We start from the raw sequence: 27,576 nt of genomic DNA on the forward strand, positions 1-27,576 counted from the left end.
GACTGTGTGCCCCCAGCATCTGAGCTGGTGACTGGCACTGCGAAACTGGTCAAGAAACCGTCATTGGAGAAAGGTTGGCAGCAGCGTCGTGTACACTTAAGAACTGTAGAACAAAAAAATGTGTAAGGAATTGGAAGTTTTGGAAGTTTGTGCTCATGAAGGAAGCAATATGGTTAACTTGGGTGGAAGACAGCTGTTATCGCAGGCTCGGGCCTCAGGTCCACCCACCCAGTGTGATTTCTGCATGATCTCTCTTGAGGGCAGAGGGTGCACTTGGGCTCTTCACGTTCCTTCTAGGCCAGTAATTGTTTCCTTGTTAATTAAGTTCTCTGGTGAGTTGAGAGTTTGGGAGAGTGTCTTAGAGGTGGCCAGATAAAGCTATTTAATGGTCTCTGAGTTTTCTACAAAGTGGATGGTGATGATGCTAAAACCTTCCTGGTAACCAAGGAATCCAGTCCTGTGCTGCTGGGTAAGAGGAGTAAAAATTTAACTTGAGACCCTCAAAAGAAAAGCTGGTCATTTTCCAGCATTAGGGCCAGGCACTGACATCCCGGCATGTGCCCCTGACCCACCACTTGTTCCCTTAGGAGAGTGAACTGTCAGTGGCCATGGTGGGGTGAGTGAGGTTTGTACACTAACCTTGCCGGGGAATGCTCAGAGTCCACGTGCAGCCTTCCTACCGAGTTTGACCTTTTTGTGTATGTAAGATCTTTTAATTAAATGATTTAACAAAAGTTTTTGCTCAAAGTCCTGGCAGTAGTATCTCTGGTTATTGTGTATGTCTCTATTGTGTGTGCCAGTAGGTTGACAAAGCAAGTGCTAACTTTTTTTCTGAATCAGAACCAGACCAAGAAGCAGATGATTCTCCTAGCTCCATTTAGGGCCTGTAGATTAAAAAAAGTGTTAGCATCACAGTGTCCTGGAAGTACACCTTCTGGAAGTGCAGATTGCTTAGAAGTGACTGAAATATTGATGCCTCATTCTTTGCAAAAGTTGTGATTAAAGGATTTTTAACAATAAAAAGTGAATAGTAGAGCTAAAAGTAACTGTGTAAGTGCTTTTTGGCAGAATCTGTCAAATGGGATGTGCAGTATTAAAAGGAAAGAAAGATAAGGACTGGGGATGAGTGAAGAGGCCCAGCAGAAGTTTCAGGATTGGGGTATCATTTTCTCTGTTCTCAGATTCCTCTGCCCCCCCCCCCCCCTTTTTTCCGTATACCGATTACAAGGAAGGACAAGAAAAGAAGCTGTAGATAATTCTCTTGCTAGAGAAATTTCTGAATTTGAGGATGGTTTGGATCACTTTTTCTCCATTCTTCCTGGCTAGAGTATTTTGGAGCTCAAATTCTGCATACATTGTTCTGGGCTCAGTGGATAATGTAGATATGTATGCCATACATTGCATTTCAAACATGATCATGTTCTTGTGTATATTTAATACACAATGACAAATTAGAAACTTTGTTAGTTTATCTGCATATTAGGTACATAGTATATATATGCATATTTTTATTCAATTTTTAACTGAAATCTAGCTTCTTGAAATACGACATAAAAATTCTTTTTGCTAGCACTTTTGTAATACCAAATGCTGTTATTGAACTCATAATTATGATGGTTTGTAAATTTTTCTATCGTTTCAAAAGAATAATTTTTTAAAGTAGTGAATTATCGGGACGCCTGGGTGGCTGGCTCATGAGATGCCTGGGTGGCTCAGTGGTTGAGCATCTGCCTTCAGCTGAGGGTGTGATCCCAGGGTCCCAGGATTGAGTCCCATATCAGGCTCCCTATGGAGAGCCAGCTTCTCCTTCTGCCTGTGTCTCTGCCTTTCTCTGTCTCTCATGAATAAGTAAAATCTTAATTTACTACTTTAATTTTTTTTATCAGCTGCTGATTAAAAAATGACCTGACTAGGGTTACAGATATAGAAGTTGGCAATTAGACTCTTAAGTAATGATCAATTTAAAGCTTGGTAATGTTTAAAAATTTTAAAGGTAAGGTGAGTTAATATAGTTTTCCAATTTTAAACCTTGTAACATTTTTGGTTGGATATATCTGACATTATTACCTAATTATTGAAATTAGTTCCTGGTGACTTTTTCTTGGTTTTCCTTAAATGTGTTCTTTCACCTGTCTATCCCACCTGTTTCCATTTATGGTGTAATTACACTTTGTCAGGAACACAGGAGGCCGTTGAAAGTGTGATTGACTGTTTTCTAACCTCCTTATGATGTTCAAAACAGGAAAACAATTTCTTTTTTATTTTATTTATTTACTCATGAGAAATGCAGAGAGAGAGAGAGAGAGAGAGAGGCAGAGACACAGGCAGAGGGAGAAGCAGGCTCCCTACAGGGAGCCCGACGTGGGACTCGATCCCGGGTCTCCAGGATCACACCCTGGGCTGAAGGCGGCGCTAAATCGCTGAGCCACCAGGGCTTCCCCAGGAAAACTATTTTTACGTGCTTTTTACTCTGGCAGAAAGTGAACAGGACCTTCCAAAGTCAGATTCCTGAATATGAAAGGCTTTACATAGGCTTGGTTTGGTTGTTATGTGCTACTAATAACTTCCCAAGTTTTACTGGCTTATCTGAGGGCTCTTCATGATAAAGATAATCTTTAAATATTCTCTTGGCAGATGGTTGCTCTTTTGCAAGAAAAGGTAAGAGGAGATTTAAAAAACAGTGTTAAAAAAAAGTAAAAAACAGTGTTGCCCAGACGTACTTTTCATGGACTGGCCAGTTACATTAAGTTATAGTTTGCTTAATGTAAGTTGTTGTAAATTAAATAGCAGTTCAGCTGTGGTGAGTAAATCTTTTCATTGGTTCTGTGGTGCATGTGGTAGCTTTCATGTGGGTCTATCCATCATTGAAAATGGGGCCTCCATCTACTATTGTTGAACGATTTCCCCTTTCAATTCAGTCCGTGTTTGCTGCATATATTGTGGGGCTCAATTATGAGGAACATAGGTCATAGTTGTCACATCTTTTTGCTAAATTGTCCCTTTTATCATTGTTTGGTTTCCTTCTTCTCATAATAATTTTTACCTTAAAGTTTATTTTGTCTGATAATTGCGTAGGCACTCTGCTCTTTTTTACGTACTGTTTGCATACAGTATCTTTTACTATTCCATACTTTATTATGATGTTTGTCTTTGAGTGTGTCTCCTGTAGACAGCATATAGATGGGTCTAGAAACATCCATTTTGCTAGTCCCTGCCTTTTGATGGAATTGTTCAATCTATTCACATTTAATGTTGCCATTGATATAGTTGGATATTTATGTCTGCCACTTTACTTTGTGTTTCTCATACATTTCATATGTGTTTCACTCCTCTATTCCTCTTTTGCAAGTTCTTTTGCATAAAGTAAATATTTTTAATGCAACGTTTAAATTCCTTTAATTTTTTAAAAAATTCTTTCCTTAGTGTTTTCTCTAGGGTCTACTATATACATTTTAACTTATCAGAATCTGCTTCAGGTTTATACTAGCTTGGTATTACTCCTAGAAAGCTCTGTTTCCCTTCTCCCCCTTTGTGGTATTACTGTTACACATATTACATCTGCAGGTTATAAAACCGACAATACATTGTTACCATTATTACCTTATATAATTTTATTTTTTAAAGAATGAGAGAAGAAAGAAGAATAAGCTATATTTATTGCTTTTGTTCTATTAGCCTTCTTATTTCCTATTCCTAGTTTTGTTCATTTGCTTCTATATGTTTGAGTTCCCGCATGAAGTCCTTTCCTTAGTGCAATACTGTTTTGTTCCCACCTACTTCCTTTGTGCTGTTACTGGCAGATGTATTGTTGGGCCCGTAACATATGGAAATATAATTATGCACATGTTGTTTTAAATTGCTTTTAAAATCCATTATGGGAGGAGAGGCTGTATCAGATATGATTTCCAGATATTGTATCATATAGGTTGCCTTTCATTTAAGAAAATGTTTTTAATTCCAGTATAGGTAACATATAGCGTTACATTAGTTTGTGACGTGCAAATGGTGATTCAACAGTTCCATGTATTAGTGCTCATCAAGAGTAGTATATAGTTATTCCCCATTACCTATCTCACTGCCCCCCACTTTCCTCCTGGTAACCAACAGTGTGTCCTCTATAGTTAAGAGTCTGTTTCTTGGTTTACCTCTTTTCTGTTTTCCCCTTTGCTTGTTTTATTTCTTAAATTCCACATGAGTGAAATCATATGGGATTTGTCTTTTACTGACTTATTTTACTTAGCATAATACTCTCTAGCTCTATCTCTGTTGTCACAAATGGCAAGATTTCATTCTTTTTAATGGCTGAATAATATTCCATTATATAATATGTCTTTCTCACATCTTCTCATCTATTGATGGACACTTGGGCTGCTTCCCTATCTTGGCTATTGTAAACTACACTGCAATAAACATAGGGATGCCTGTATCCCTTTGAATTAATTTTTTTCTTCTTTGGGGAAATACCCAGTAGTGTAATTGCTGGATTATAGAGTAGCTCTATTTTTAACTTTTTTTTAAAAAAAGATTTTATTTATTTATTCATATGAGAGAGAGAGAGAGAGAGAGAGAGAGAGAGAGAGAGAGAGAGAGAGAAGCTGGCAGAGGGAGAAGCAGGGAGCCTGACATGGGATTCAATCCCGGGTCTCCAGGATCACGCCCTGGGCTGAAGGTGGCGCTAAACCGCTGAGCCACCCGGGCTGCCCTATTTTTGACTTTTTGAGGAATCTCTGTACTGTTTTCTGAAGTAGCTGTACCAGTTTGCATTCCTACCAGTCGTACATGAGGGCCTCATTTTCTCCACAGTTTCACCAAAGTTGTTGCTTCTTGTTGTTTTTGATTTTAGTCATTCTGGTGGCCATTCTGAGGTGATGTTTCATTGTGGTTTTGATTTGCATTTCCCTGATGATGAGTGACAGTTGATACCTTTTCATTTTGTTGATGGTTTCCTTTACAGAGGCTTTTTAGTCTGATGTGTTCTCACTGGTTTATTTTTGTTTTATTGCCTTCGCTTTGATGTCAAATCCAAAAAATTGCCAATTCCGATGTTAAAAAGCTTACCAGCTATGTTTTTCTTCTATAAGTTTTATGGTTTCTGGTCTTGTACCCAAGAATTTAACACATTTTGAGTTAACTTTTGGGTATGGTATAAGATAGTGGTCCAGTTTCATTCTTTTGCATATGGGTGTCCAGTTTTCCCAGAAGCATTTATTGAAGAGATGGTTCCTTTCCTCATGATGTACCCTTTGTCATAAATGGGCCGTATATGTGTGGGTTTATTTCAGGACTCTATTCTGTTCCATTGTTCTATGTGTCTGTTTTTATGCCATTGCCATCCATAATGTTTTGATTACTATAGCTTGTAATATAGTTTGATATCAGGAAGCATGATGCCTCTAGCTTTGTTCTTTTTAAGGATTGCTTTGGCTATTCAGGGTCTTTTGTGATTTCATACAAATTTTTAGATCTTTTTTTCCTGTGAAAAATGCCATTAAAATTTTGATAGGGATTGCATTGAATCTGTAGATTGCTTTGAGTTGTTATTGATATATTTTTAAGTATTTTATTTATTTGAGAAAGAGAAGATGAACAGGGGGAGGGGCAGAGGAAGAGGGAAAAGCAGAGGACCCTCTGAGCAGGGAGCCTGATGAGGGGCTTGATCCCAGGACCCTGGCAGATGGTTAATCGACTGAGCCACCAAGGCACCCCTACTTATAAATAGTTTAAGAATATTCTTTTAATCTGTGAACACAAACGGTATTTTCATTTGTTTTTAATTCTTTTCCATCAGTATCTTATATTTTTCAATATACAGAATTAGCATACTAATAATGTAATGATGTTAACATAGTAATGATGCCTTTATAGTTTTCACATTGCTTTCTTTTTTTAAATTTATTTTTTATTTTTTTTAAAGATTTTATTTATTTATTCATGAGAGACACAGAAGAGAGATGCAGAGATGTAGGCAGAGGGAGAAGCAGGCTCTAGGCAGGAAGCCTGATGTGGGACTCGATCCTGAGACTGCAGGATCACACCCTGAGCCAAAGGCAGGTGCTCAACCGCTGAGCCACCCAGGTGTCCCTTCACATTGCTTTCATCAGTATTTTCCTCATTTGTTCTGTTCTTTCTTTTTATCTCAGGATTTTGCATATTTTGTCCCAGATATGTTATCCCAAACATAACATCTCTAGGAGTTTTTAAGAGCTACCTTTCTCTAAGTTACATCAAGTGCCTTCTAAGCTTTATTACTTTTTACTACCACTTTGTGATGGAGGCTAATGGCAGCTCTTCTCATCTTTGCAGTTGGGTGGGAGTAATGAGATCATTGTTCAGTGATTCTTCTTAAACTGGGGATTAGTGAGTCATTCAGCAGTGTGAGGCCCAACCTTTCATAAACACTTTGTAAATATTAAATGATGGTGAAGGCAGGGCCATTCATTCTTCTGGGTCCTCTGCCTTCCATTCCAGTGCTTGTTTTACTGTTTCTAGCTCCTCAGGTGTTTCAGACTATTGTCTTTTTCACATCAAGCTAATTACTCTGCCCAGGCTTACATGTTTTGCAATGTGTTATAGCAATGTTCAGAAGTTTTGTTGGAGAAGTCTTTGTGAGCTGTGTTTACCCAATGGGCCAACAAAGGAATTTTGGATTTTCCCAGATAAAACCCTACAAGTATTTTCAGCTCTAGATCTGTCCCTGTAGTTCCACGTCATTTATGAAGCTATTTTCTTTAGAATGTTCCTGGTATTTGTTATTTAAACAGATCATGTGTGTAGTCACATACCTTTTAATCTACTACCATTTTTTAGTTCTGAGAAACTCAGGAATGGCAGGAAACCTCTAAGTTTCAGGCAGTTTTGGCAATCTACATCATAATCTAGATTGCAATCTTTCTGTGCCACCAAAGAGCCTTATGATATTTGAGGGCTGAGAGTGATCTTGAAGGTCAGTTATCTATGCTTTCACACAAACTTACTAAACTTGATTCAGATGAGAATTACTGACTAGTGTTAAAGCAATTTGGGGAATTAGAAATCTGTAGTGGACCAAAATAATAGAGGTAGAGGGGAAGACCTATCTGTTCAGTGGGTAGGTCAGACTTCACCCAACCTTCTTGGTTAATCTTAGCACTATTTATGTTTGGTCAGCCGTTTATCATCTGTCATTTGATGTGATGTAACCTAAGGTTCAGAGCAACATCTATGATGTATCTTAACCAAAAGATATTTAACTTGACTCCATTAGGCATTCAGATTTTTAGATTTTTAAAACTTCATTACTTCCTATAAACAAGGACCACCATGAAGCAGCCATACAGAAGGTGGGTCCTTCTGCACTCTACCTGTACTGGTCTCCTCAACAAATCAATGGCATAAAGATAAAGACTGTGCTAGGTTCAAAGGGACTTAAGAGTGAGATATAGGACATGGTCTTGAAGAGGATACTGGTGTGGACAAAATCAGCCATAAAGGAAATTTTTGGGGTCAGCAAATTTGGAAATAGTCTCGATATTATATGAAATGACATTAACTGAGATGGAGAGATGCAGAATTTTGTAACAGAAATTCTTGTTACAAAAAAAGTATATGTAAATAGTGCATATACTTCCATATCTCTATCTAAGGTGTTCATGGTGGTACTCCTACTCTTAAGGGATGGAACGTGGGGTTTCATTTATGTCTTTGCGTGTCCTTTCCTCTTAGTTTTCTGCAGTGCACACATCCCATTTTTGTGTTAATAATAGAAACTTACTACTTTTTTAAAAGTCTGGACTAACCCGTCTTGTACAGATGGGTTGTTTTAATATATTTCATGAGTTTTTCTTTTGATAAAGATTTTATAGCCTTTGGGATCCTTCTTTAAATGATGTCTTTAGATTTTATATGCATCTTTTTTAAGGTTTAGTTTTTTATTATGGAAAATTTCAAATACATACAAAAATAGATAGGATAATATAATTATCAATCATGCCTAGTTTATTTCCTCTGTGCGCATTATTGCACTCCACCCATTATTTTGAAGGAAATCCTACACGTCCTATCTTTTCATTTATCAATAGTTCAATATTTATTCCTAAAAAAAAATTAAGAAATCATAATATGGTATCACACCAAACAATAAATACATGAAATAATAGTATTTCTTCAAAATAATCAAATATCCAGTTCACATTTCTCTGGTCATCTCATAAGTGATTTTTTATCTATAGTTAATATTGTTTGAATCCAACTTCAGATAAGTTCCTGACATTACAAATGGTTATGTGTCCATGAAGCTCTTACAATCTATAGGTTTCTCTCTCCTCCTCCAGCACTTTTTCCCTTGCAGATGATTTGTTGAAGAAACTAGGCCCTTTATCTTTAACAGTTTCTCACTTTCTGCTTTTTTCTGCATACTCTTTTATTTATTTATTTATTTATTTATTTATTTATTTATTTATTCATCCTCTTTTTAATATCCAAGACTGGAAACTGTTCTCTTGAATGCATCTGAATGGAGTTCCATTTAAAACTTATAAAACTTATTGTGTTTGTGAATATCTGTAAGTTGAAATGGTTGATTTCTGTCCTGAAGTCCTCAAAGTTTAAGACTTGGATAGCCTTGATTGTTTGAATAAGCTGAAACAGCTATCGAAAAAGGATACACTAGGGTAGACGTTAACCGTGTGGGTTATCCAAACTTTTAGGAAGGAACTTGCCAGATTTCCTTTGCAAAGCTAAATGAAAAGCTTATCGTGAAAGTACATTCTGGTATAATAGGGTCCTTTTGAAATATTATTTAGTATCCTCAGAGAGCTTGGTCCATAAATGTGCCCTTTGTTGTGATATTGGTGTAGTACCTTTTTGTTTTGTTTTACTTTCTGCTAAGGCTGCTAAGGTAGGAATTTCCACTGCCTGCATATTGATTTGTCTCTAATGATTGCAGGTTGAAGATGACAGTGATGCAGAGACCAATGGAGAAGAGAACGAGGAGCAGGGAAATTATTCTAAAAGAAAGATAGTCTCTAACTGGGATCGATACCAAGATATTGAAAAAGAGGTCAATAACGAAAGTGGAGAATCACAGAGGGGAACGGACTTCAGTGTTCTCCTCAGCTCTGCAGGTATGAATTCCAGTTGCATGCATATGGGTTGAGTACTCTGAAAGTTGCATAGACCTTTTATTTATGTTCCATTTAAAACTGCATTTTAATACCTAGCAATTTGTTCTTTTGTCCTTTGGATTGTAAATGCAGGTAAAGGACAGTGTATCTAATGGTTTGCAAGGAAAAAATGTTTCTTTAAGTGGAAGCTAGGGATTCTGTGTACTGATGGAGAAGGACTTAAGTCCTGGTTGAAATGGATAGAAGGCTTTACAGAAATGAAAAATGCTGAACTCTGACCCTCTAAAGTGGGTAGTCTGAAAACTGAGGGTTTTTTTGTTTTGTTTTGTTTTTATTTCAGAGGAATTAATACTTCTGCTTATACAAAGCTTTACCAAGCTTCTAGACTAGGTGTTCTTTCCCATTTTATAGCCAAGAATATGCATATTAGTTGGAGATGCACGTATTAGAGACCTGTGCACCTGAATGTGAAAACTTTACTGTTTTGCTTTTGGACAGCTTTCTCTGCCAATAAGATGTAACACTTATTCCTTCTATGTCCGGCTGTTTGTTTTCTTTTTTTAAGATTTTTTTTTTATTATTATTCATTCATGAAAGACCGAGAGAAAGGCAGGCAGAGACACAGGCAGAGGGAGAAGCAGGCTCCATGCCGGGAGCCTGATGTGGGACTCGATCTTGGGACTCCAGGATCATGCCCTGGGCCAAAGGCAGGCGCTAAACCACTGAGCCACCCCAGGATCCCCTGTCCAGCTGTTTTTTAAGTGATAATGCAGCAGCAGTGTGAGGCTGGCGAGTAGTTATAGGAAGTAATGAGGCAGAGCTGATTGTATAGATGGTTACTCTCCATTAGGGGGTGGAATGAGGATTGGAAGGATGAATGGAGGATAGGGTTAGGGATGGGGGAGGTGGATGCTGCTATAAAAATGTAACAGGAAGTATCCTTGTAGTACTGCTACTGATCATTATCTCGATTACAGTGGTAGATATAAAACCTACACAAATTATAAAATTGTTTAGAACCTAAGACACAAGTGAATACAAATAAAACTGGGGAAGTCTGAACAACATTGTAGGTTATATCAACATCAGTATTCAATATTCTGGTTGTGATATTATATCGTAGTTTTGTGAAATGTTATTGTTGGGGGGAACCTGGGTCAGGTATATGGGAGATCTCTTTGTATTGTTTCTTAATATTGTTATATGAGTCTATGATGACCTCAACAACAAAATATTGCTGGGTTAAAGACAATTTTAAATAAAGGATGACGAGGTGAGAATCAGAGAAATAAAATGAAAAGAATATTTTCAGACAATTTTCGTTGAATTCTGTCTCCCCTTCCCAACATTTATGTTGCTGTTGAGTTCAACCTTTTTTCTCTTCTACCTGTACCAGACTAAGAATCATAAAGTGAAGAGTTCTCTTCTGACCTAATTCCTTTGAGTAGCAAGAGAATTGTAAGCAGAGAGGGGGAGTGTGAGTCAGAAGAGCAAGATTCAGGCTGTAGTCATTGTGTTTTGCACCACACACACTGTAACCCTTTTAGAGGTTCGCTGATGGTGTCCAGCACCCTGTTAGAAGCTGTTGACTTGTCTTCTTGCCAGTCACATGAGTACTTCTCTCTTGTGACCTGCACTTTGGCCAATTATAGGTTTATAGGCACTTTTCTCCAAGGTGGGAAAATGGTAAAAGGCAGACTGCCTAATTTCAATGTCTATTAGCTGTTCTGCTAAAGGATGTAGGGAAAAATTGAAGTAGTGTGATAAGGTTAACATGTGGACTATCTGGTTTTAATTGAATCAAATCTGTAGTCCATTACTAGGACAGCATCTGGCAAAAAAAAAAAAAAAAAATAACACATGAATGTTTGAAGGCGATTCAAGATTCTAGTCTGACCCAGCAGTCATGCCCAGTGGCTTATGATTTTGGTTATTTACGTTAGCATTTTGCTTGTAACTTAAAACCTGACATGATTTGGGTCTCATGTATTTTTCTTGTAGTCTATCTTTAATTACTGATTTCTTCCCAAGTGACTTGTTTATCTATGATCAGTTTCTTGGGGCAATCACAACTGTCACATCTTTGGGTATGTGACACTCTGCTGCTGATTTATCCTTTTTTCACCTTGTCATATGCCTGAGAAGAACTGCCATGCTTTAGGTCTATAGTAGTTTGCTTTTGAAAGATGGACTTCATTCTGTGATCATAAAATATTAATATCCCCCAGATACGTTGACTATATTCCTTGGAGTCAGACTTTTAGTATACCATACTCACTTGTATAGATAAATACACAGCCCAGAAAAACTATTGCCAGTTTGTTAGATGTGCACATCATAAACTTTTCTAGATAAAGACAAATTGCTCTCCAAAGTGGAGATGAGCTAGGATTTCTAGTATTCACTGTCTTTGCCTATACATAGTACTGTTAGACTTTTTTTTAAAGATTTATTTATCTATTTATGATAGACACACAGAGAGAGAGAGAGAGAGAGAGAGAAAGAGAGAGAGAGGCAGAGACACAGGCAGAGGGAGAAGCAGGCTCCATGCTGGGAGCCCAACGCGGGACTCGATCCCGGGACTCCAGGATCGTGCCCTGGGCCAAAGGCAGGCGCCAAACCGCTGAGCCACCCAGGGATCCCCACTGTTAGACTTTTTAACTGTGGCCAGTTGACTGAATGATACCTAGTTGTGATTCACTGAACAATTATTTGAGTATCCTCTACTTCTAGGTACTATTTTAGATGCTGAGCATATGGCAAAGAACAGGGCAGACAAAAACACCCGCCTCCTGGAGTAGACATCCTACAGGGTGGAGACATAGTAAAGAAAAGAAAGTACATAAGATACTAAAAGGTGATAATTGCTTGGGATAGAAATAAAGTGGAGAGAGGCTATTAACATTTTAGAAAGAATGGCCAGAGGAGGCCTTATTGAGATGATGATATTTGCATAAAGGCCTGAGGAAAGTGAGCGAGTAAGCATTGAAGATATCTGTGAGAGGAGTTTTGCAGGCAAAGGGAATAACAAGTTCAAAGGCTTTGAAATAGGAGTATAGAGACTAGCAAGGGAGGCCAGCATGGCTGGAGCAAAGTGAGCAAGTAGGCAATGAGGTCAGAGAGGCATATGTGGCCAGATCAAGGGGAGGCTTGTAGACCATTGTAAAGATGTTAGCTTTCACTCTGGGTGAGATGAGCAGCCACCAGAGGGTTTTGAAGAGAAGAGTGATATAGCTAGCTTATATTTAATAGGATCATTCCAGCTGCTGTGTTGGTAGACCAGTTGGGAGACTATTGCAACAATCGAAACAAGCTGTGATGGTGGCTGTGGCGAGGGTGGTAGCAATGGAGGTAGTGAAACATAGTTGGGTTTTGGATCTGTTTTGAGGGAAGAGCATATAGGACCTGTGGATATGCGGTATAAGATAAAAAGATGTATAAGGACGATGCCAGCTTCTTGGTGTAAATAGCTAAAAGAAGGGAGTTGTTATTAATTCAGATAGGTAAAACTATGGGAGGTGCTCAGGTTTGCATGTGTTAAAATTAAGGTGCCAGTTAGACATCTGTATTAGTCAGAGTTCCTGTAGGAAATAGATGGCACATTCCACATAATTAGAAGGAAGTTTTAACAAAGGAATCACTTACAAAAGTATGGGTAGAATGTAGGGAGAGCATGTTGATAGGATAGTATTGGAAGGGCAGGAAATAGCAGAGATGTTACTATCTCTAGTTACTGAAACTCTAGGAGAGAGATTTGTGTAGGGCAGTTGACCTTGAGAGGATGAATCACCTTTGCTCAAGAGACCTAGTCAATGAAGTTGACTCCACAGCGAGGGAGGCAGGTGAATAAATACTCTGGTCTTATACTCTGTTTCTCCTTTATTCTCCTGCCAGGGCTTCCCATCATAATCCTAACCTACTAGAAGCCAGAAGACAAAGGAAGCCTGTTGCTATCATCCATATAGGTTAGCCTTCTAGGGCAGAACAGGGAAGAAGAAAGGGTAAATCTGGAGTGGTAAATAGAAGAGCACAGCATCCAGTAGGAAGTATTAAGCAGGTTGTTGGATGAAGGCATCTGGGATACAGGATCCAGGTCTGGACTGGAGATCAACATTTAGGAGATGACAGCCTGTAGGTGATAATATTTAAAGTCATGAAACTGCATGAGATGACCAAGGGAGTTATTAATGAAAAAGAACTGAGCACTGGACAGCACTGTGTCTAGAGGTTACAGAGATGGGAAGGAACCAGGACAGGAGACTGAGTGGGAGTGGTAGAAGGAAAAACCAGTAAGGGCTTTCAGGAAGGAGGGATCTGTGTCAAATGCAGCTGATGACTTACAAGAATTGACACTTTAACAACAGGAGGTTTCTAGTGATCTTGGCAGGAGTAGTTTTTTTTTTTTTTTTTTTTTGGAGTAGTTTTGTTGCAGTGGTAGGATACATTCATTTAGAAAGAGTATGGGAGGAGAGAGATTTGAGACAGCAAGTATAAACACCTCTAAATTTTAAGGAGTTTTATTACAGTCAGAAGGAGAAGGATGGACTGGTGGGGGAAGTGGGTCAAGACATGTTTTTTAAAGATGGGAGACTTTAAACTCCCATCTGCATGTTTAGTTTTGATAAAAAACTAAAGAAAAAAAAAGGAAAAAAAAAAACTAAAGAAAAGATGGAATCCAGAAAAGATGGAAAAAATAATGTGGAAGAGGTGAGAACTGCATGCAGTGGTGGAATCTATGGTCCAGGTGGTGGGAGTGCCAACTCAGACAGTTGTTGAGCTGTAATCAGAGGAAAGGCCAGGACATAGGGGACGTGGACATGGGCAGGGGGTTGATGCGATGGGGGCATGGGGAGTTCCCTTCTGACTGCTTCTGTTTTCTTTTCTTTTTTTTTTTTTGCTTCTGTTTTCTTAGTGAAGTAGGAATGCTGTGAGTGAGGGTCACGGAGGAGGTACTAGAAGTTGCGAGAGTAGGAGGTAGGAAATAGCTGTCCGCAGAATGGGAGAGTGAATGAAATAGGAAAATGTGGTCTGGTTGCTGGGCGGTAACAGAGGTCCACTGGCGCTGGTGTTTGTGAATGTGAGGTAAGAAGAGGGGTGTTGTTCCCTTATTCATTGTGCTGTTTGTGTGGGGTGAACAGGAGGATTTAATCGCGGGAAGGAGAGGCAGAGGGGAGGGTGATTGGATTGGCAGGCCTTGAATTTAAGCTGTTGCAAGCATGAGAGCTGAGGAGGTGCAGGAGCACTGGCTAGTGCTGGGGTCAATACCTGTAGCTTCCTCTGTACATGAAGGTTGTTGCCCTTCTCCAAGGGCTGTGAGTTGGAAAGGCAGGAAGTGTGACCACAGAGTAGGATGCTCCATGTTGCAGGATGGTGGCAGGAGTTGTGTAAGTCCATGGCTGTAAGTTGTGTAAAAACACGAGAGTGGGGCAGCCCAGGTGGCTTAGCGGTTTAGCACCACCTTCAGCCCAGGGTGTGATCCTGGAGATCCGGGATCGAGTCAAATGTCAGGCTCCCTGCATGGAGCCTGCTTCTCCCTCTGCCTGTGTCTCTGCCTCTCTCTCTCTCTCCCCCCCCCCCCCCCCATCTCTCATGAATAAATAAATAAAATCTTAAAAAAAACAAGAGAGTGACTGGCTCTGAGCTAGTCACTGGTCCTGGAGATCTTAAGTTGCTTTTCCTCTGTTAACTGTTGAGATTGAGCACCTCTATTTGTTGTGCTTGCTTGCTTCCCTGTGACTTGCCTGCACACATTCTTTGAACATTTGGCTTGTTTGTTTCTTATCGGCTTACAGATATTTAAAATAGATTCTTAATACTTATTTTTTGGTGTTTATATTTGCGAGTATCTTTTAAGATGGAGACCTACTTTTGTATTCATGTCTTTTGGTGCAGAGTTTAAAATTTCACTGTACTCGAATTTGTTCATTTTTGGTCTTCCAGCCTATGCCATTCTGTGCCTCATTTGAGAAATACGTCTTTCCCTCAAGATCACAAAGATCTCTTCTACATTTTCTCCTAAAGACTCACATTTTATTTTGTTTTCTATAGTGTGTTAAATTTAATCAGTTGCTACCTTCTTTGACAACGTTTTTTTTAACCCCCTCCTTTTTTTTTTTTTTGAGGAATGACTGGCATGTAAACAGCTATACTTAGTGTATACAACTTGATGAATTTTGGAATAAGTACATACCTGGGGAACTGTTGCCACCATAAAGGCTGCAGACCTACCCTTTACCGTCCAGTTTCCTCTCATGCCCTTTATTATTTTTAAGTTGGAGTGTCATTGACATTGTTTTAGTTTCAGGAACACACTGTAATGGTGTGATGTTAGGATGTACTATGACATGGTCACAGTAATAAGCCTAGTTAACATCTGTCACCCCCATACTTAATTTTTTTTTCTTTCTTATGGTGGACACTTTTAAGATCTACTCTTCGCAGCTTTCAAATATGCAATGTTGTATTACTTACCTATAGTCACTGTGTTGTCCATTATATCCTATGGCTCGCTTATCTTATAACTGGAAGTTTTTATCTTTTGATTCCCTTCCCCATTTTACCCACCCTTACCTGTCTGTTCTCTGTCTATAAGTTCAGTTTATCATCCTGTTTATTATAATCTTTTTTGGGTGTGTGGAAAGACCATTTACCATAACATTTACCTTTTAGCAAATTTCAAGTATACAATGCTATTAGCTGTGGATGCTATATTATATACTAGGCTTCCATAACTTCCATAACTGAAACTTTCATAGCCATTGTACATTAGTAGAGTGACAGGGCATAATTACCATACCTTGCATTTCAGTCTTCTAAAGAGTATATAACCTTTTTGATTCCAGTTTGTATTTTTTTAAGCATATAATTTATTTACTAACTGCCAAAATTAGAAATAACTTATCAGCATTGAACATTTATCTTAATAGTGGACATTTAGGTTCCGCTTCTAACATTAGTCTTTCCTTTGTCATTGTGGTTTAATATAAGGAACACAAGGCCCCTAAATTGACCAGCTCTGGATTTGAAGCCTAGTCTGTTAAGGTTCCATCCAATGTTAGGCAATACCATTTCTCCCAGTAAGAAATGCAAGAAGAGTTAGATGTAGCAGTGCCTAATTTGATTATGTCAGCATCTTAGCCCAAATTTACCACTGATTTTTAGTTTGGCTCAGTGAGTAACCATGTGCCCTCGATTTAGTGTTTATCTGGAATTTTTTGTTGATAGAAGCTTTATTAACTATATTAAAGTCAAGGTCTAATTTTTTTTTCCCTTGAACGTCAGACCTAATGGCAGTAGTTGCCAAGAGAATTTTATAGATCTTCATTTTTCTGAGAAATTAAGTTTTTGATTGTAAAAACCTATAATAAATTATATGATATGATTTATGATAGATTATAGAGTCTGTTAATTAAACAACCTGTGGTAGGGTGGTCTGAGCTTCTGAACATTTGAAAGTTGGTGATTTTAGGGTAAGTTTGAAAATAAATTTTTTCCAGCTTCCCCCAGTTTCCCCCCTGTAGTTCATTTGTTTTCCTCCCCCATTTCTGTGTCTGCTGTGTGCCTTGAAGGATGGCCCTGTTGTCATTACAACAGAGGACAGACTTGGTCTCTCAGAGTTGGTTTCTCCGGGCTTTGAATGTTCTTTACACATTATTTTTTATTCTACAGTAGCCATGCGGTGCGTTACACCTCTGGTCTGATTCTCAAATGCCAGTTTGAAGATGGACCTTTTGCCAAGAGTACATCTAGCTTAATGTGTTATTACTCTCTAAGTAGGATTTACATCATAACTGAATCTTCAAGGACCAGTAACTAATTCAAAGAATGATTTTTCTACTGGATGCACAGTTGATGTGTATGTAGGTTGGTGCGTATGTACGTATGTGTATGTATTCACTTAGAAAGGTAGTGTGTCTATTTCCAGTGAAGTTGAAAATCTGGCACTTGTCCCTTGGAAGGTGCTCTCAAGAAGCCCTAGCACACATGCACCAAGACACGTGTGCACATTCATAGTGATGCTGGTCAGAAGAGCCACGGGGGAAAACAGCTCAGCTGTTAAGTCATAGTGGAATGAACACATAAATAAGTGGATGAGTTTCTCAAAAATACTGTAAGGTCAAGTTGTAGGCCTGAAATACCTCAGTATGATTCTACTTGAAGTTCACTCACAAGAAAAATGCAAGCTGCGCTGTTTAGGGAGCATATTAACATGGAAACCAAGGATATAATGATGGTAAAAATCAGGATTGTGGTCTCCTCCAGTGGAGAGGTGAGGAGCGATGATTGGGTAGGGGCGGGTAGCAGGTGTCCGACTGGGGGGGCTTCTGTGATGTTGACAGTGATATATTCCTTGCCCTGGATGATGGTTACTCATGTTTATTGAATAATTATTCTTTAAATTGTATCTTACCTATTCTTGTATGTGTCTCTCCATGCAGGGGAAGTCTGAAAATGGATTTCTAAGGATAGGATTTCAGGTACCCCCATATGCCATGGAGAACACCTCGGGAAAAGCATTCCTTCTTGGCACCCTGATGCTGCCTGCATCATCTCAGTCTATAAAGTCACACTTTTGCTAGTGGGATTGGGAGTCTTCAGACCTCTTTTTAGGACTCTTCCTGTAAACCTCTGAAACAGACAGTTGTGCCTACAGCTTTTCTTTTTGAACAACATTCTTGTAGGTTCTAAGTTGTTTCCTCAGGCTGTGAGAATGATATGGTACTCTCCCTTCTATTCAGGCATAAGACATTAGATCTTTCAGCAATTTCCTACCCCCCCCCAATTTCTTTTTTCAAGTAGTGAGTCATTGAATTCATACCATATGCTCTATTCCTTTCAAGAAGTCACAGATAACCTGAATTAGAAAGATGTTTACAGTGGGAGCAGAATGCACTGGAGCAATGTTGAAGATAAACGTGAAAAAAAATTTTTTTTCTGTGCAAGTCTGTAAGCTCTGTTTATTTTCAGTGAAACAAATACAAATGAAATGATTAGCCTCCAATTTATTTGGTCAGCATAGTTGTCCATGCATATGTTCATTTAAAGCGGTTATATATTTTTGACAATGTAATTATATGAAAAGTTAATTTGGGGGGGGCGATTTTGATTATAATGGTATTTGATTTCCCCACCCCCATCCAATTAGATTGAAAGGGATAAGAAAGCCTATTGCTCTAGCCGCTCACGAGAAGCCACAGGACAGCTATATTTATCACCAGGGACTCTGTTTGTTTTGTTTGTTTTTTTTTTTTTTTCTTTTTCTATCATATGTGTTTCATCAGTTTTTACTAATATATTTTTATTACAAAGACACTTGAGTGGAAGAACCTTCCCTTTGATATTCAAATCATTTGAAATAACAGAAACAGAACTACGTATGCATTAAAAAAATAATCTTCTTTTGGGTCACAACCATAATAAAAAGAGGTAAAAACCACACACAGACAGACACACACACACACACACACACACACACACACACACACAAAAACCCAAAAAACTTTCCTTTCTTCTAGCCAGACGGTGTAGTAGCCTAATTTTGCTTATCTTTCTTCCAACCTCCAAAGACAAAAGCAGCTGAATGCCTTGAAACATGTCTGCTCACCTCCTGGTGTCTGCACTGCTGGGTGTTTTGGCTTGTTCCCCTGCAGGTTCTCCTCTGTCTGCTTTTGCTGGTCCGGCTGCAGCCTTTTTCTCCTGAGCCTCGTGCCCCCATCCATGTTCCCTTTCTTGCCAGGAAACTGTACTTCCCCTGGCGGCATTAATTCCTCTCTCTCTGCCTTTAGATCTGTGACCTTTTGAGTTCCATTTGTTTAGGGATTCCTGTTGATCCTCTGTGATTTCTCCTGGTGCTGTTTTTTCCCCCCTGCTGCTCCCACTGCCTTGCAGCTCACTTCTTTGCTACTTAAGTGTAAGTTACCACTATTGACTTCTTCAGCTTTATCTAGTGCTGCTTAGCTTTTTCTTTAAATAGAATTACTCCCCTTTTGACTCCTCTGATTAATGTCTATCCTTTTTCTTTCTCCACGATTTGAGAAGAGGATGTGTGGATCTTTTCAACCAGGTCTGATCATTGAAGTCATCCCAAAATTTCACCATTCAGTTTTCTAGACATTTCATTTTAGTGTCTATAGCACTTTGGTTTTTCTTCTTGTTCGTTTCTTAATTTAGCTTACACCTTATCATTTTTCTTTGTTCTTTTTTTTTTTTTCCCCACAGTATCTTCCTTGAAAAGTTGTAGGTCTTTATGCTTTTGGCCGGTGTCTCTATAAACTTCTTAACCAATTCAGTACTGTCAGACCCTGCAAATATTGATCCCTTCATGCTTTGTGTAATGTTGTTTTTGTTTGAATATTTTGTGCTTGACCTTTATCTTCTAATCCTTTATGTCACCAAGGATTGCATCAGCTGGAAATCCTTTCATATACATGGATCTGTTTTTACATCATTTTTAATACTCCTCAGTCATTGGAGAGACATTTTATACTCATCAGAGGTTTGTGTGGAGAGCTTCTAATGTTAGCTTTACTTTGATTTCTGTAAGTTTTGTCTTTGATTTGCTTAGTGCTTCCATTATATTAAAATCTCTTGTTAGGCACCTCCACCTGTTGGATTTTAGCATCTCCAGGGGAATCTGCCTCCATCCAGTGTGATCTGTCCCTTTTAAAACCTTGTTTTGTGGCAAATTAAAGTCACTAAAATAATACTTGATTTGATGACAGATTTTGATTCCAGAGTAGCCATTTTGTCACAGACACCACTTTCGGCTACTGTGGCTGCCTTTCTGGTCCTCATCCCACTGAGTGGGGCCATTGGATTATTAGACAACCTAGATTATTCTTACTAGAAATATCTTAATGAGAGAATATTAGTGAATCTTTTTGAATTTGACTTGGTATTCCTGATACTGTTCTGTTGCTAAATGTCTAACTAGCTGCATCCTTAAATCTGCGTGCTACATTCTAATAGTGTCTTGCATATTCCTCTCAACTGCTATCTCTGTTTATTCTTATGGACCCATACTTCATTAAAAAAAATCGTTTAAAGGAGGTTTGGGGAAGCAGAGCAAATAAAGGCTCATGATCAATGTTCTATTAAGTGGAAGTTGGTAAATTCTCTTTACTTGCTCTAGAGAGAATTACCCTCCTCCTCCTAACTATAATTGATACTACAGTAATATATTTAGATTACTTGATGGTGAAATTTTGATATAAAACTGGTATGTAAGGTTTCATCATGTCAATATGATTAAGGCTGATTATTAATAGAATGATTTGTGTAAAGTATTCAAAAGTAGAATGGGGAAAGTCCAAGTTTTATAATAAAGGCTACTGTAGTAATAATAAAAAAAGAGGGGCACCTGGGTGTCTCAGTCGGTTAAGTGTGTGACTCTTGGTTTTGGCCCAGGTCATGATCTTATGGGTACTGGGATCGAGCCCTGCATCAGGCTCTGTGTGCGTGGGGAGTCTGCTTGAGCTTCTGTCCTTCTGCCACCATCCACACTTGCATGCGTGCGCTCTCTAAAATAAATAAATCTTTAATAATACTAATAAAAGAATAAAAGTTATTTTGGCAAAGTCTTTAATGAAGGTCAGTGTAGAATCTCTTTTATTATAAAAAGTGTGAGACACATGAATTCAGAGGCTATGAATTAAGGTTAATAATCCTTAAGACTGTGTTAGTAAAGTCATCTATTCTAGTAACTGAAGTGTAATAAACATAGTAAGTGTATTCAGGTAGTAGAATGGAAGGAGCTCTTAACTGATGGATGTCAGCTGATCTGGGTCTTGGTTCTGTTTGTCACTTAGTACATGTTCTTGAAGGACTGAAACTCTTGGAATCTTTAAAAAAATTTTTTTTTTAAAAGCTGTGTATGAGAAATAATACCTGCCTTGCTTTAGTACAGGGTGGTTGTGAGGATCATGGAGAATTATCTGAAAAATTATAAAGTGCCATACACAAGTCATTATTTTATAGGCAAAGAAGCAGGCTGTCAGTAGAATATGCTATGTAAGCATGCCAAGGGAGAAAAGCTGACGGTCCTCAACATTGTTGCAGCAAGAGAAAAGCCAATATCATAAACTAATTTGATATTTTAAATGGAAAAAAACCCCGCTTTAAATGTCCCTTTTCTAATTGAAAGGTGGTATACTCAAAAGATCAATGGATGCGTGGGTGGCTCAGTGTGTTAAGGGATCAACTCTTGATTTCAGCTTGTGTCATGTCTCAGGGTCCTGGGATGGGCCCAGTATTGGGCTCTGTGCTCAGTGGGGCGTCTGCTTGTCTCTCTCTCTCTCTTTCTCTCTCTGCTGCTCTTTTCACTCTGTTTCTCTCTTAAATAAATAAAATCATTTAAAAAAAGATTAAAACACCTATAGGAAACCGTGTCATGTGTTCCTAGTATGTTGTCATACCTCAAATGGGATGGAAAGAGTACCTTCACATGATTTGTTATGAGGATACTATATTGATTTCAGAATTTTCAGCTGAGAATGGAACTGCTGTAAATGAAATATCAATATGTACTGCTAATTTACTGACTGTGCTACATATTTCAGAAAGAATACTAAGGATGTCAGCATACTGCTTCCCATAATTTGTGGTGTGCATTCCTTGTGTAAATTAGGGATCCCTGGGTGGCGCAGCGGTTTGGCGCCTGCCTTTGGCCCAGGGCGCGATCCTGGAGACCCGGGATCGAATCCCACATCGGGCTCCCGGTGCATGGAGCCTGCTTCTCCCTCTGCCTGCATCTCTGTCTCTCTCTCTCTCCTCTCTGTGCATTCTCATAAATAAATAAAATTTAAAAAATATATATAAAAAAAATAAATAAAGATACCTTTAAAAAAAATAAAAAAAATTAAATCTGCCTCTTAGGTGTCTACTTGGCACTTGCAAAAGGAACTTGGTAGAGAGCCTCTCGGTCCTCACTACCCCTTAAATGTTGCCTCCTGCATATTGTACACGGAAGGGAACATTCCATTTTTATAATGGTACCCCGGTCTTTTATTTATTTTTTAAAAAATTAAAAAGATTTCATTTATTTATTAGAGACACAGAAAGAGAGAGAGAGAGAGATTGAGAGAGAGAGGCAGAAAACACAGGTAGAGGGAGAAGCAGGCTCCATGCAGGGAGCCTGATGTGGGACTTGATCCCGGGTCTCTGGGATCATGCCCTGGGCTGAAGGCGGCGCTAAACCGCTGAGCCACTGGGGCTGCCCACCCCGGTCTTTTAAAATCCTGAAGTTTTAGAAAATTTGTTTTCTTCATCTCTTCATCCACTGCTTGCTAGCTAAGTAGATAATTTATGTGGTTTTAGTATATACTTTTCGAAATTTGTGGTCATAGAGGTTTGTGCCTTCTGTTTATTTAAAAAAAATGATTTATTTGAGAGAGAGCATGAGTAGAGAGAGGGACAGAGGGGCAAGCAGACTCCCTGCTGAGTGGGGAACCCAATGTGGTGTTTGATCCCAGGACCCTGGGATTACCTGACCAAAGGTAGACGCTTAACTGACTGAGCCACCCAGGTGCTCCTGTGTCTTCTGTTTATATAGAGTTAAATCTTCATAAAAATTTATAGTGCAATTTGAGGTTATCATGAGTAACTTTAAGTAGAATTAACAGAATGCTAAGTTTGTTATCATGGATTTCTATCTCTGCAATGGGAGTACTACACGAGGCACATCTGTCAGAGACAATCAGGCAACTGGGCTTTCTGGCATTCTACTGTTTAGAGAATTGTAGAAACTTCCAGCTTTAGAGATAGAATAATTCTTGGTGATCATTCTTTCACTTAACATTCCTTGAGCTTCTATTATTGAACATTTCCTACAAACTGAGGATGGAACTTAAAGGTTAAGTTACTCGGTATATGGTCACAGTATGGAAGAGTTGTCTCTGGCCTCAGATTCAGCGTCCGGGCCCTCGTTCAGCACCCCCTGCAGCATGTTGGATATCATGCCAGGTGCTGAGAGCACAGAAATGTCTAAAACATACTCCTTGCCATAAAGGATATTGTTGGGAGTCCACCATAGGTCCTGAGCAATCCTGTGTATTCTTGATGGTTGTGTCAAGAAAGCAGGGCCCTGAGCACTCTCTGCCTTGGGCAGCAGCGGCCATGCAAATTGGGGTAACGTGTCCCCCAGACAATGCTCAGGCTTGCTTCCAATCACTGTAAGAGCAGTGACTCTCCTAAGCTTAGTTCCTTTCTTGTAACGCAGTCTGTAGCTTGTGTTATGGTGCTTGCACGATGTGACTTTGAAATCGCCCTCTGGGATGGAGAGGTGAAGGGAACCAGTGCAGATGAGCATGGAGCTTAGGCTACTACTTTTGCCAAGAACAACCAAAGCCTTGGTGTGTGATCCAGGAGTCTCCTGTCTTCTACCAGCATCCGTGAGGCAGTGATAGGCTAACTTTCTATCTTTCAGACAAGATAAGCTCTCAGCTCCTGAGTAGTTCTTGGCAAATGCCACTTGTGAGGTGACAGAGATGAGGGATGAACAATCAGTTTGACTTAAGAGGCACGGAGTACTGCAGGACAGGCCAGGGAGAGCACCCAGTTCAGCTTGGAAAGGTGAGGGAGGCTTTCCTGAGCGCATGGCTCTTAAACTGATCATACTAGACTGTATGTCTGTTGAGGGTAGCTCTTTTCATCTTTAGCATATGGCGTACCACCCAGCACAGGGTTCACAAGTCTGAAGCCTGCAGGATGGATGACTAAGCCGTTGCTTATGGTTACTGAGTGTGATGTAGTGCATCAGAAGGTCCATGTGTCTGCTATTAATTAGAGTTGTCTCCTTTGTAAGACCTGAAGTCCTAAGAAGATAAGCTTCAGTGACATGCACCTCACTTTGTAGCCTGACAGGAATCTATTTCAGCAAATGAGGAAAGCGGTTGAGTTGTAGAATGTCTTGTATGTGAACTCATTTACTACTAAGTGACATGAAGGACCACTTATTTTGGGGGGCTTTTTATTATTTTCTAATACTGCTTAGATTTTTCAGGAGAGTTGCAAAGATAGTACACAGTATTTCCATATACCCTTCATCTAGCTTCTCTTAGCATTACCACCTTATATGACCATAGTACCATTATCAAAAATAAGAAATTAACATTGTTATATTACAGACTTTCCCCCGTACCCCGCCCTCCCTGCCTCCACTGGTGTTCTTTTTCTATTCCAACTTAGGATACCAAACTGCATTTATTTAACTGCTTACTTTCTGTTAATTTTTCCATCTTTTCTGGACTTGACACTTTGAAGAATAGTGGTTAGGTATTCTGTAGAATGTCATCAATTTGGGTTCCAACCATGTTTTCTCATGGTTAGATGGTAGTTATAAATTTGGGGGATGAGGATGTGTACCTTTCTTTTTTTTTTTTTTAATTTTTATTTATTTATGATAGTCACAGAGAGAGAGAGAGAGAGAGAGAGGCAGAGACACAGGCAGAGGGAGAGGGAGAAGCAGGCTCCATGCACCGGGAGCCCGATGTGGGATTCGATCCCGGGTCTCCAGGATCGAGCCCTGGGCCAAAGGCAGGCGCCAAACCACTGCGCCACCCAGGGATCCCGACGTGTACCTTTCTTGTGTCATATTAGTGGACACGTGATATCCCAACTTTTGGCTTATTATTAACAACATTAACTTTGATCACTTGATTAAGATGATATCTGCTAAGTTTTTCCAGTATAAGGTTACTTACCATTCTCTTCACTAGAAGCAAGGGACTAGCTCCTACTCATACTCAAGGGGGTGGGAATTAAGCTTTACCTGCTAGAGAGGGGAATATCCAGGAATTTTGTGTGCAAGTTAAAGCAATGGCAATAAATTAAAAATATTTTAAGGGAAATATTTTGAGGCCCTGCAGTTATCTTTTTTTCTCCTTAAGGGTTTGGGGGAACTGGTTCTCTAAGAATGAGGCCAAGAATTGCTTGAGATAAGAGGTGAAGCTGTAATGACCGTATACTTGACCTTTTTCATTTATGGTTTCTTGCAGAGCTATACATGTTTATATAAATGTAAATTTTAAATGACACTATTTCTGTGTCACTGACCCTTGTGTCCATTTTTTTTTGAGGAGTAGTTGTATTTGTATTAAACAGATAGGGTTAATGAAGGTACATTTGTGAAACGAGGTAAAACAGCAGTAACTGACTTTTGATTTATTTGTCATTAATCAGTTACAAAATGCTAATTTTATTTCCTGGTATTTGTTGGCTACCAAGTAAGAAGGTACATGTGTGGGTGCATCTATGTGAATGATAAGCTGCATTCCAAGTGACTTGTATGCACATGTCTAATATCCACTGGTCAGAAAAGATTCATTTAAAGTTGTGTCTTTTATGCAATATCACAGTGTCCCCTGCAATCAGAAGGTACAGCTTTCCAAAAGACCCCTGCAGGAGTTGCTAGAGGAGAAGGAGGCATGTTTCAGTGAGCCTGTACCCATCTCCGCACATACCAACTATTTATTTGGCTTATCTCCCTCGGAAGTTGGGATAATTCTAGGGTAGCCATTAGGGAGGGAGTGTTGTCCAAACAGGCTGGTCCAGAGAGATGTGTTTTTATGATTCATAAGGGGAGAAACATCATGACATTTATTCCTTATTGTTGTTCTTAGAAACCCCATAATCTTTTTTTTTTTTTTTTGTAAGAATTTATTTATTCATGATAGAGAGAGGCAGAGACACAGGCAGAGGGAGAAGCAGGAGCAGGGAGCCTGATGTGGGACTTGATCCCAGGCCCCCCGGGTCACGACCTGAGCCAAAAGGAGGCACTCAACCACTGAGCCACCCAGGTGCTTCAGAAGCCCTGTTATCTAAGCATATCTTTGTTTAGATATTGGAGTTTGGTAATAGAAAGTCTGGAGTAGTAGTATTTGGTGCAGTGCTAGATATGCTTAAGGATTTATAGCATTTAAAACATTTTGTAAAATCCTTAAAAAATATGATTGAGATTTGTTAGTGGTTTGTAGTCCAATTGCATTTGATCATTGTGACTGAGATTTGGCTTTTGGACTATATGTTATTTCTTTGCTCCAGAACAGATTTTAGCAATGAGCTATTCTCAGAAATATTTTCACTTTATTTCCTACTCCCCTCCCCAGAGTACAGTGTTACTAGTTGTTGGGGTCCTCAGAGTAGGGTTTATGTGGGGAGGGGATAGGGCCTGAGTGCAGAGGGAGTTATCTTGTAGCAGTTGGCAATGGAGAATGCAACATTGTCGTGAAATCTATTAGGGCCAACTTCTGGGTTAGGCCGAATAAGGGAATAACTGTAACCATCTTACTTTGCCGGGCTGGGGGTAGATGAGATACAGGCATAAACAGATGGGTTACAGTTGTTTTTATTTATGGAGCATCTGGCTGGGTATTTGGTACTTCACGTAGAACATTTTAATTTCCAAGTAACCTTGTAAGAACAGCATTAGACAAGTTTCCAGATGAGGCAGATTAAATTTAAGGAAGTTAGGGGATCCCTGGGTGGCACAGCGGTTTGGCGCCTGCCTTTGGCCCAGGGCGTGATCCTGGAGACCCGGGATCGAATCCCACATCAGGCTCCCGGTGCATGGAGCCTGCTTCTCCCTCTGCCTGTGTCTCTGCCTCTCTCTCTCTCTGTGACTATCATAAATAAATAAAAATTTAAAAAAAAAAAAAAAAAAAAAAAAATTTAAGGAAGTTAGATATTTTGCCTAATGTCACATAAAGAGTATAGGATGGAACCATAGTATGAATATTTGTCCATCTGTCATTTGTCCATTATTATTCTTTACACTGAACTGTTGCTTTCTACACACCACTGGCTGTGCAGCACTAGGCTCTGTTGGTAGATTGTGTAAAAAATGAGTTGTTTCACTGTTTGAGAATAGTTATTTCCCGCTGCCCCACTTTGTAGTAAAATAACAACACACACACAGACATACACCTTTTGGCTACTTTAAAACACAATAACCTTTTTGGATAGTTTGGCACCTTTTGATCTTGTGATGAGAGTGGAAACATTACCCTTATTACTAGCTACTTGTGTCGTGTAAAACTGAAAACCCTGGAAGAGAGAATACGGACTCATTTGATCTGACTTGTATTATGACAGAAGTACTCAGGAGCTCTAAGATAGAAATTAGTTTTCCTTGACGGCTGGTAATTATTATCTCAAGCAAAGAAATTACTTTGTGTTAAGCTGTATATGCTGTGTATGTATACATGAAATTCATCTGCTTTATATTAGGAAACGTGACAAGGCAGCACTGTCCTTAATATTTTTCACATTACCTATTGGATTCTTATTTAGATATCTTCTCCCCATACTCCTGGGGAAAAAACCAAGAGGGATTGCTGCCAGAACTTGGAGGAGCCTTAGAATTTGTGATTGTGTAGACATGCATAAACCCAGGGTAACCTCAGTAGCCCATGGAGTGTTTTTTCAATTTGAGGATTCTGATTTTAGGGTAGAGAGTACTTATTTGCAAAGTGTTTCTGAA

At 39.2% G+C, this 27,576-nt stretch overlaps 2 protein-coding genes across 4 annotated transcripts in view; one reads left to right on the top strand and one right to left on the bottom strand.

Moving 5' to 3' along the window:
- The window catches only part of CHRM5 (cholinergic receptor muscarinic 5), an 84,465-nt gene that overhangs the window by 46,428 nt on the left and 10,461 nt on the right, over positions 1-27,576 (bottom strand). Inside the window, exon 3 of one of the 3 annotated variants that reach the window (XR_007407270.1) lies at positions 11,751-13,230. The exons of the other annotated variants lie outside the window; for them this stretch is intronic. The gene's annotated coding sequence lies outside the window, so the exon portion shown is untranslated. Of the gene's footprint in view, positions 1-11,750; positions 13,231-27,576 lie in introns of those variants that run through there. 3 annotated transcript variants of the gene reach the window in all.
- AVEN (apoptosis and caspase activation inhibitor) overlaps positions 1-27,576 on the top strand; it is a 172,946-nt gene that overhangs the window by 33,193 nt on the left and 112,177 nt on the right. The window contains exon 2 of the mRNA XM_025473340.3: positions 8,924-9,101. Within this exon, the coding sequence (XP_025329125.1) occupies positions 8,924-9,101 (178 nt within the window). The remainder of the gene's footprint in view (positions 1-8,923; positions 9,102-27,576) is intronic.

The sequence above is a fragment of the Canis lupus genome, chromosome 30 (genome assembly GCF_003254725.2).
Source record: "Canis lupus dingo isolate Sandy chromosome 30, ASM325472v2, whole genome shotgun sequence".
Lineage (NCBI taxonomy): Eukaryota > Metazoa > Chordata > Mammalia > Carnivora > Canidae > Canis > Canis lupus.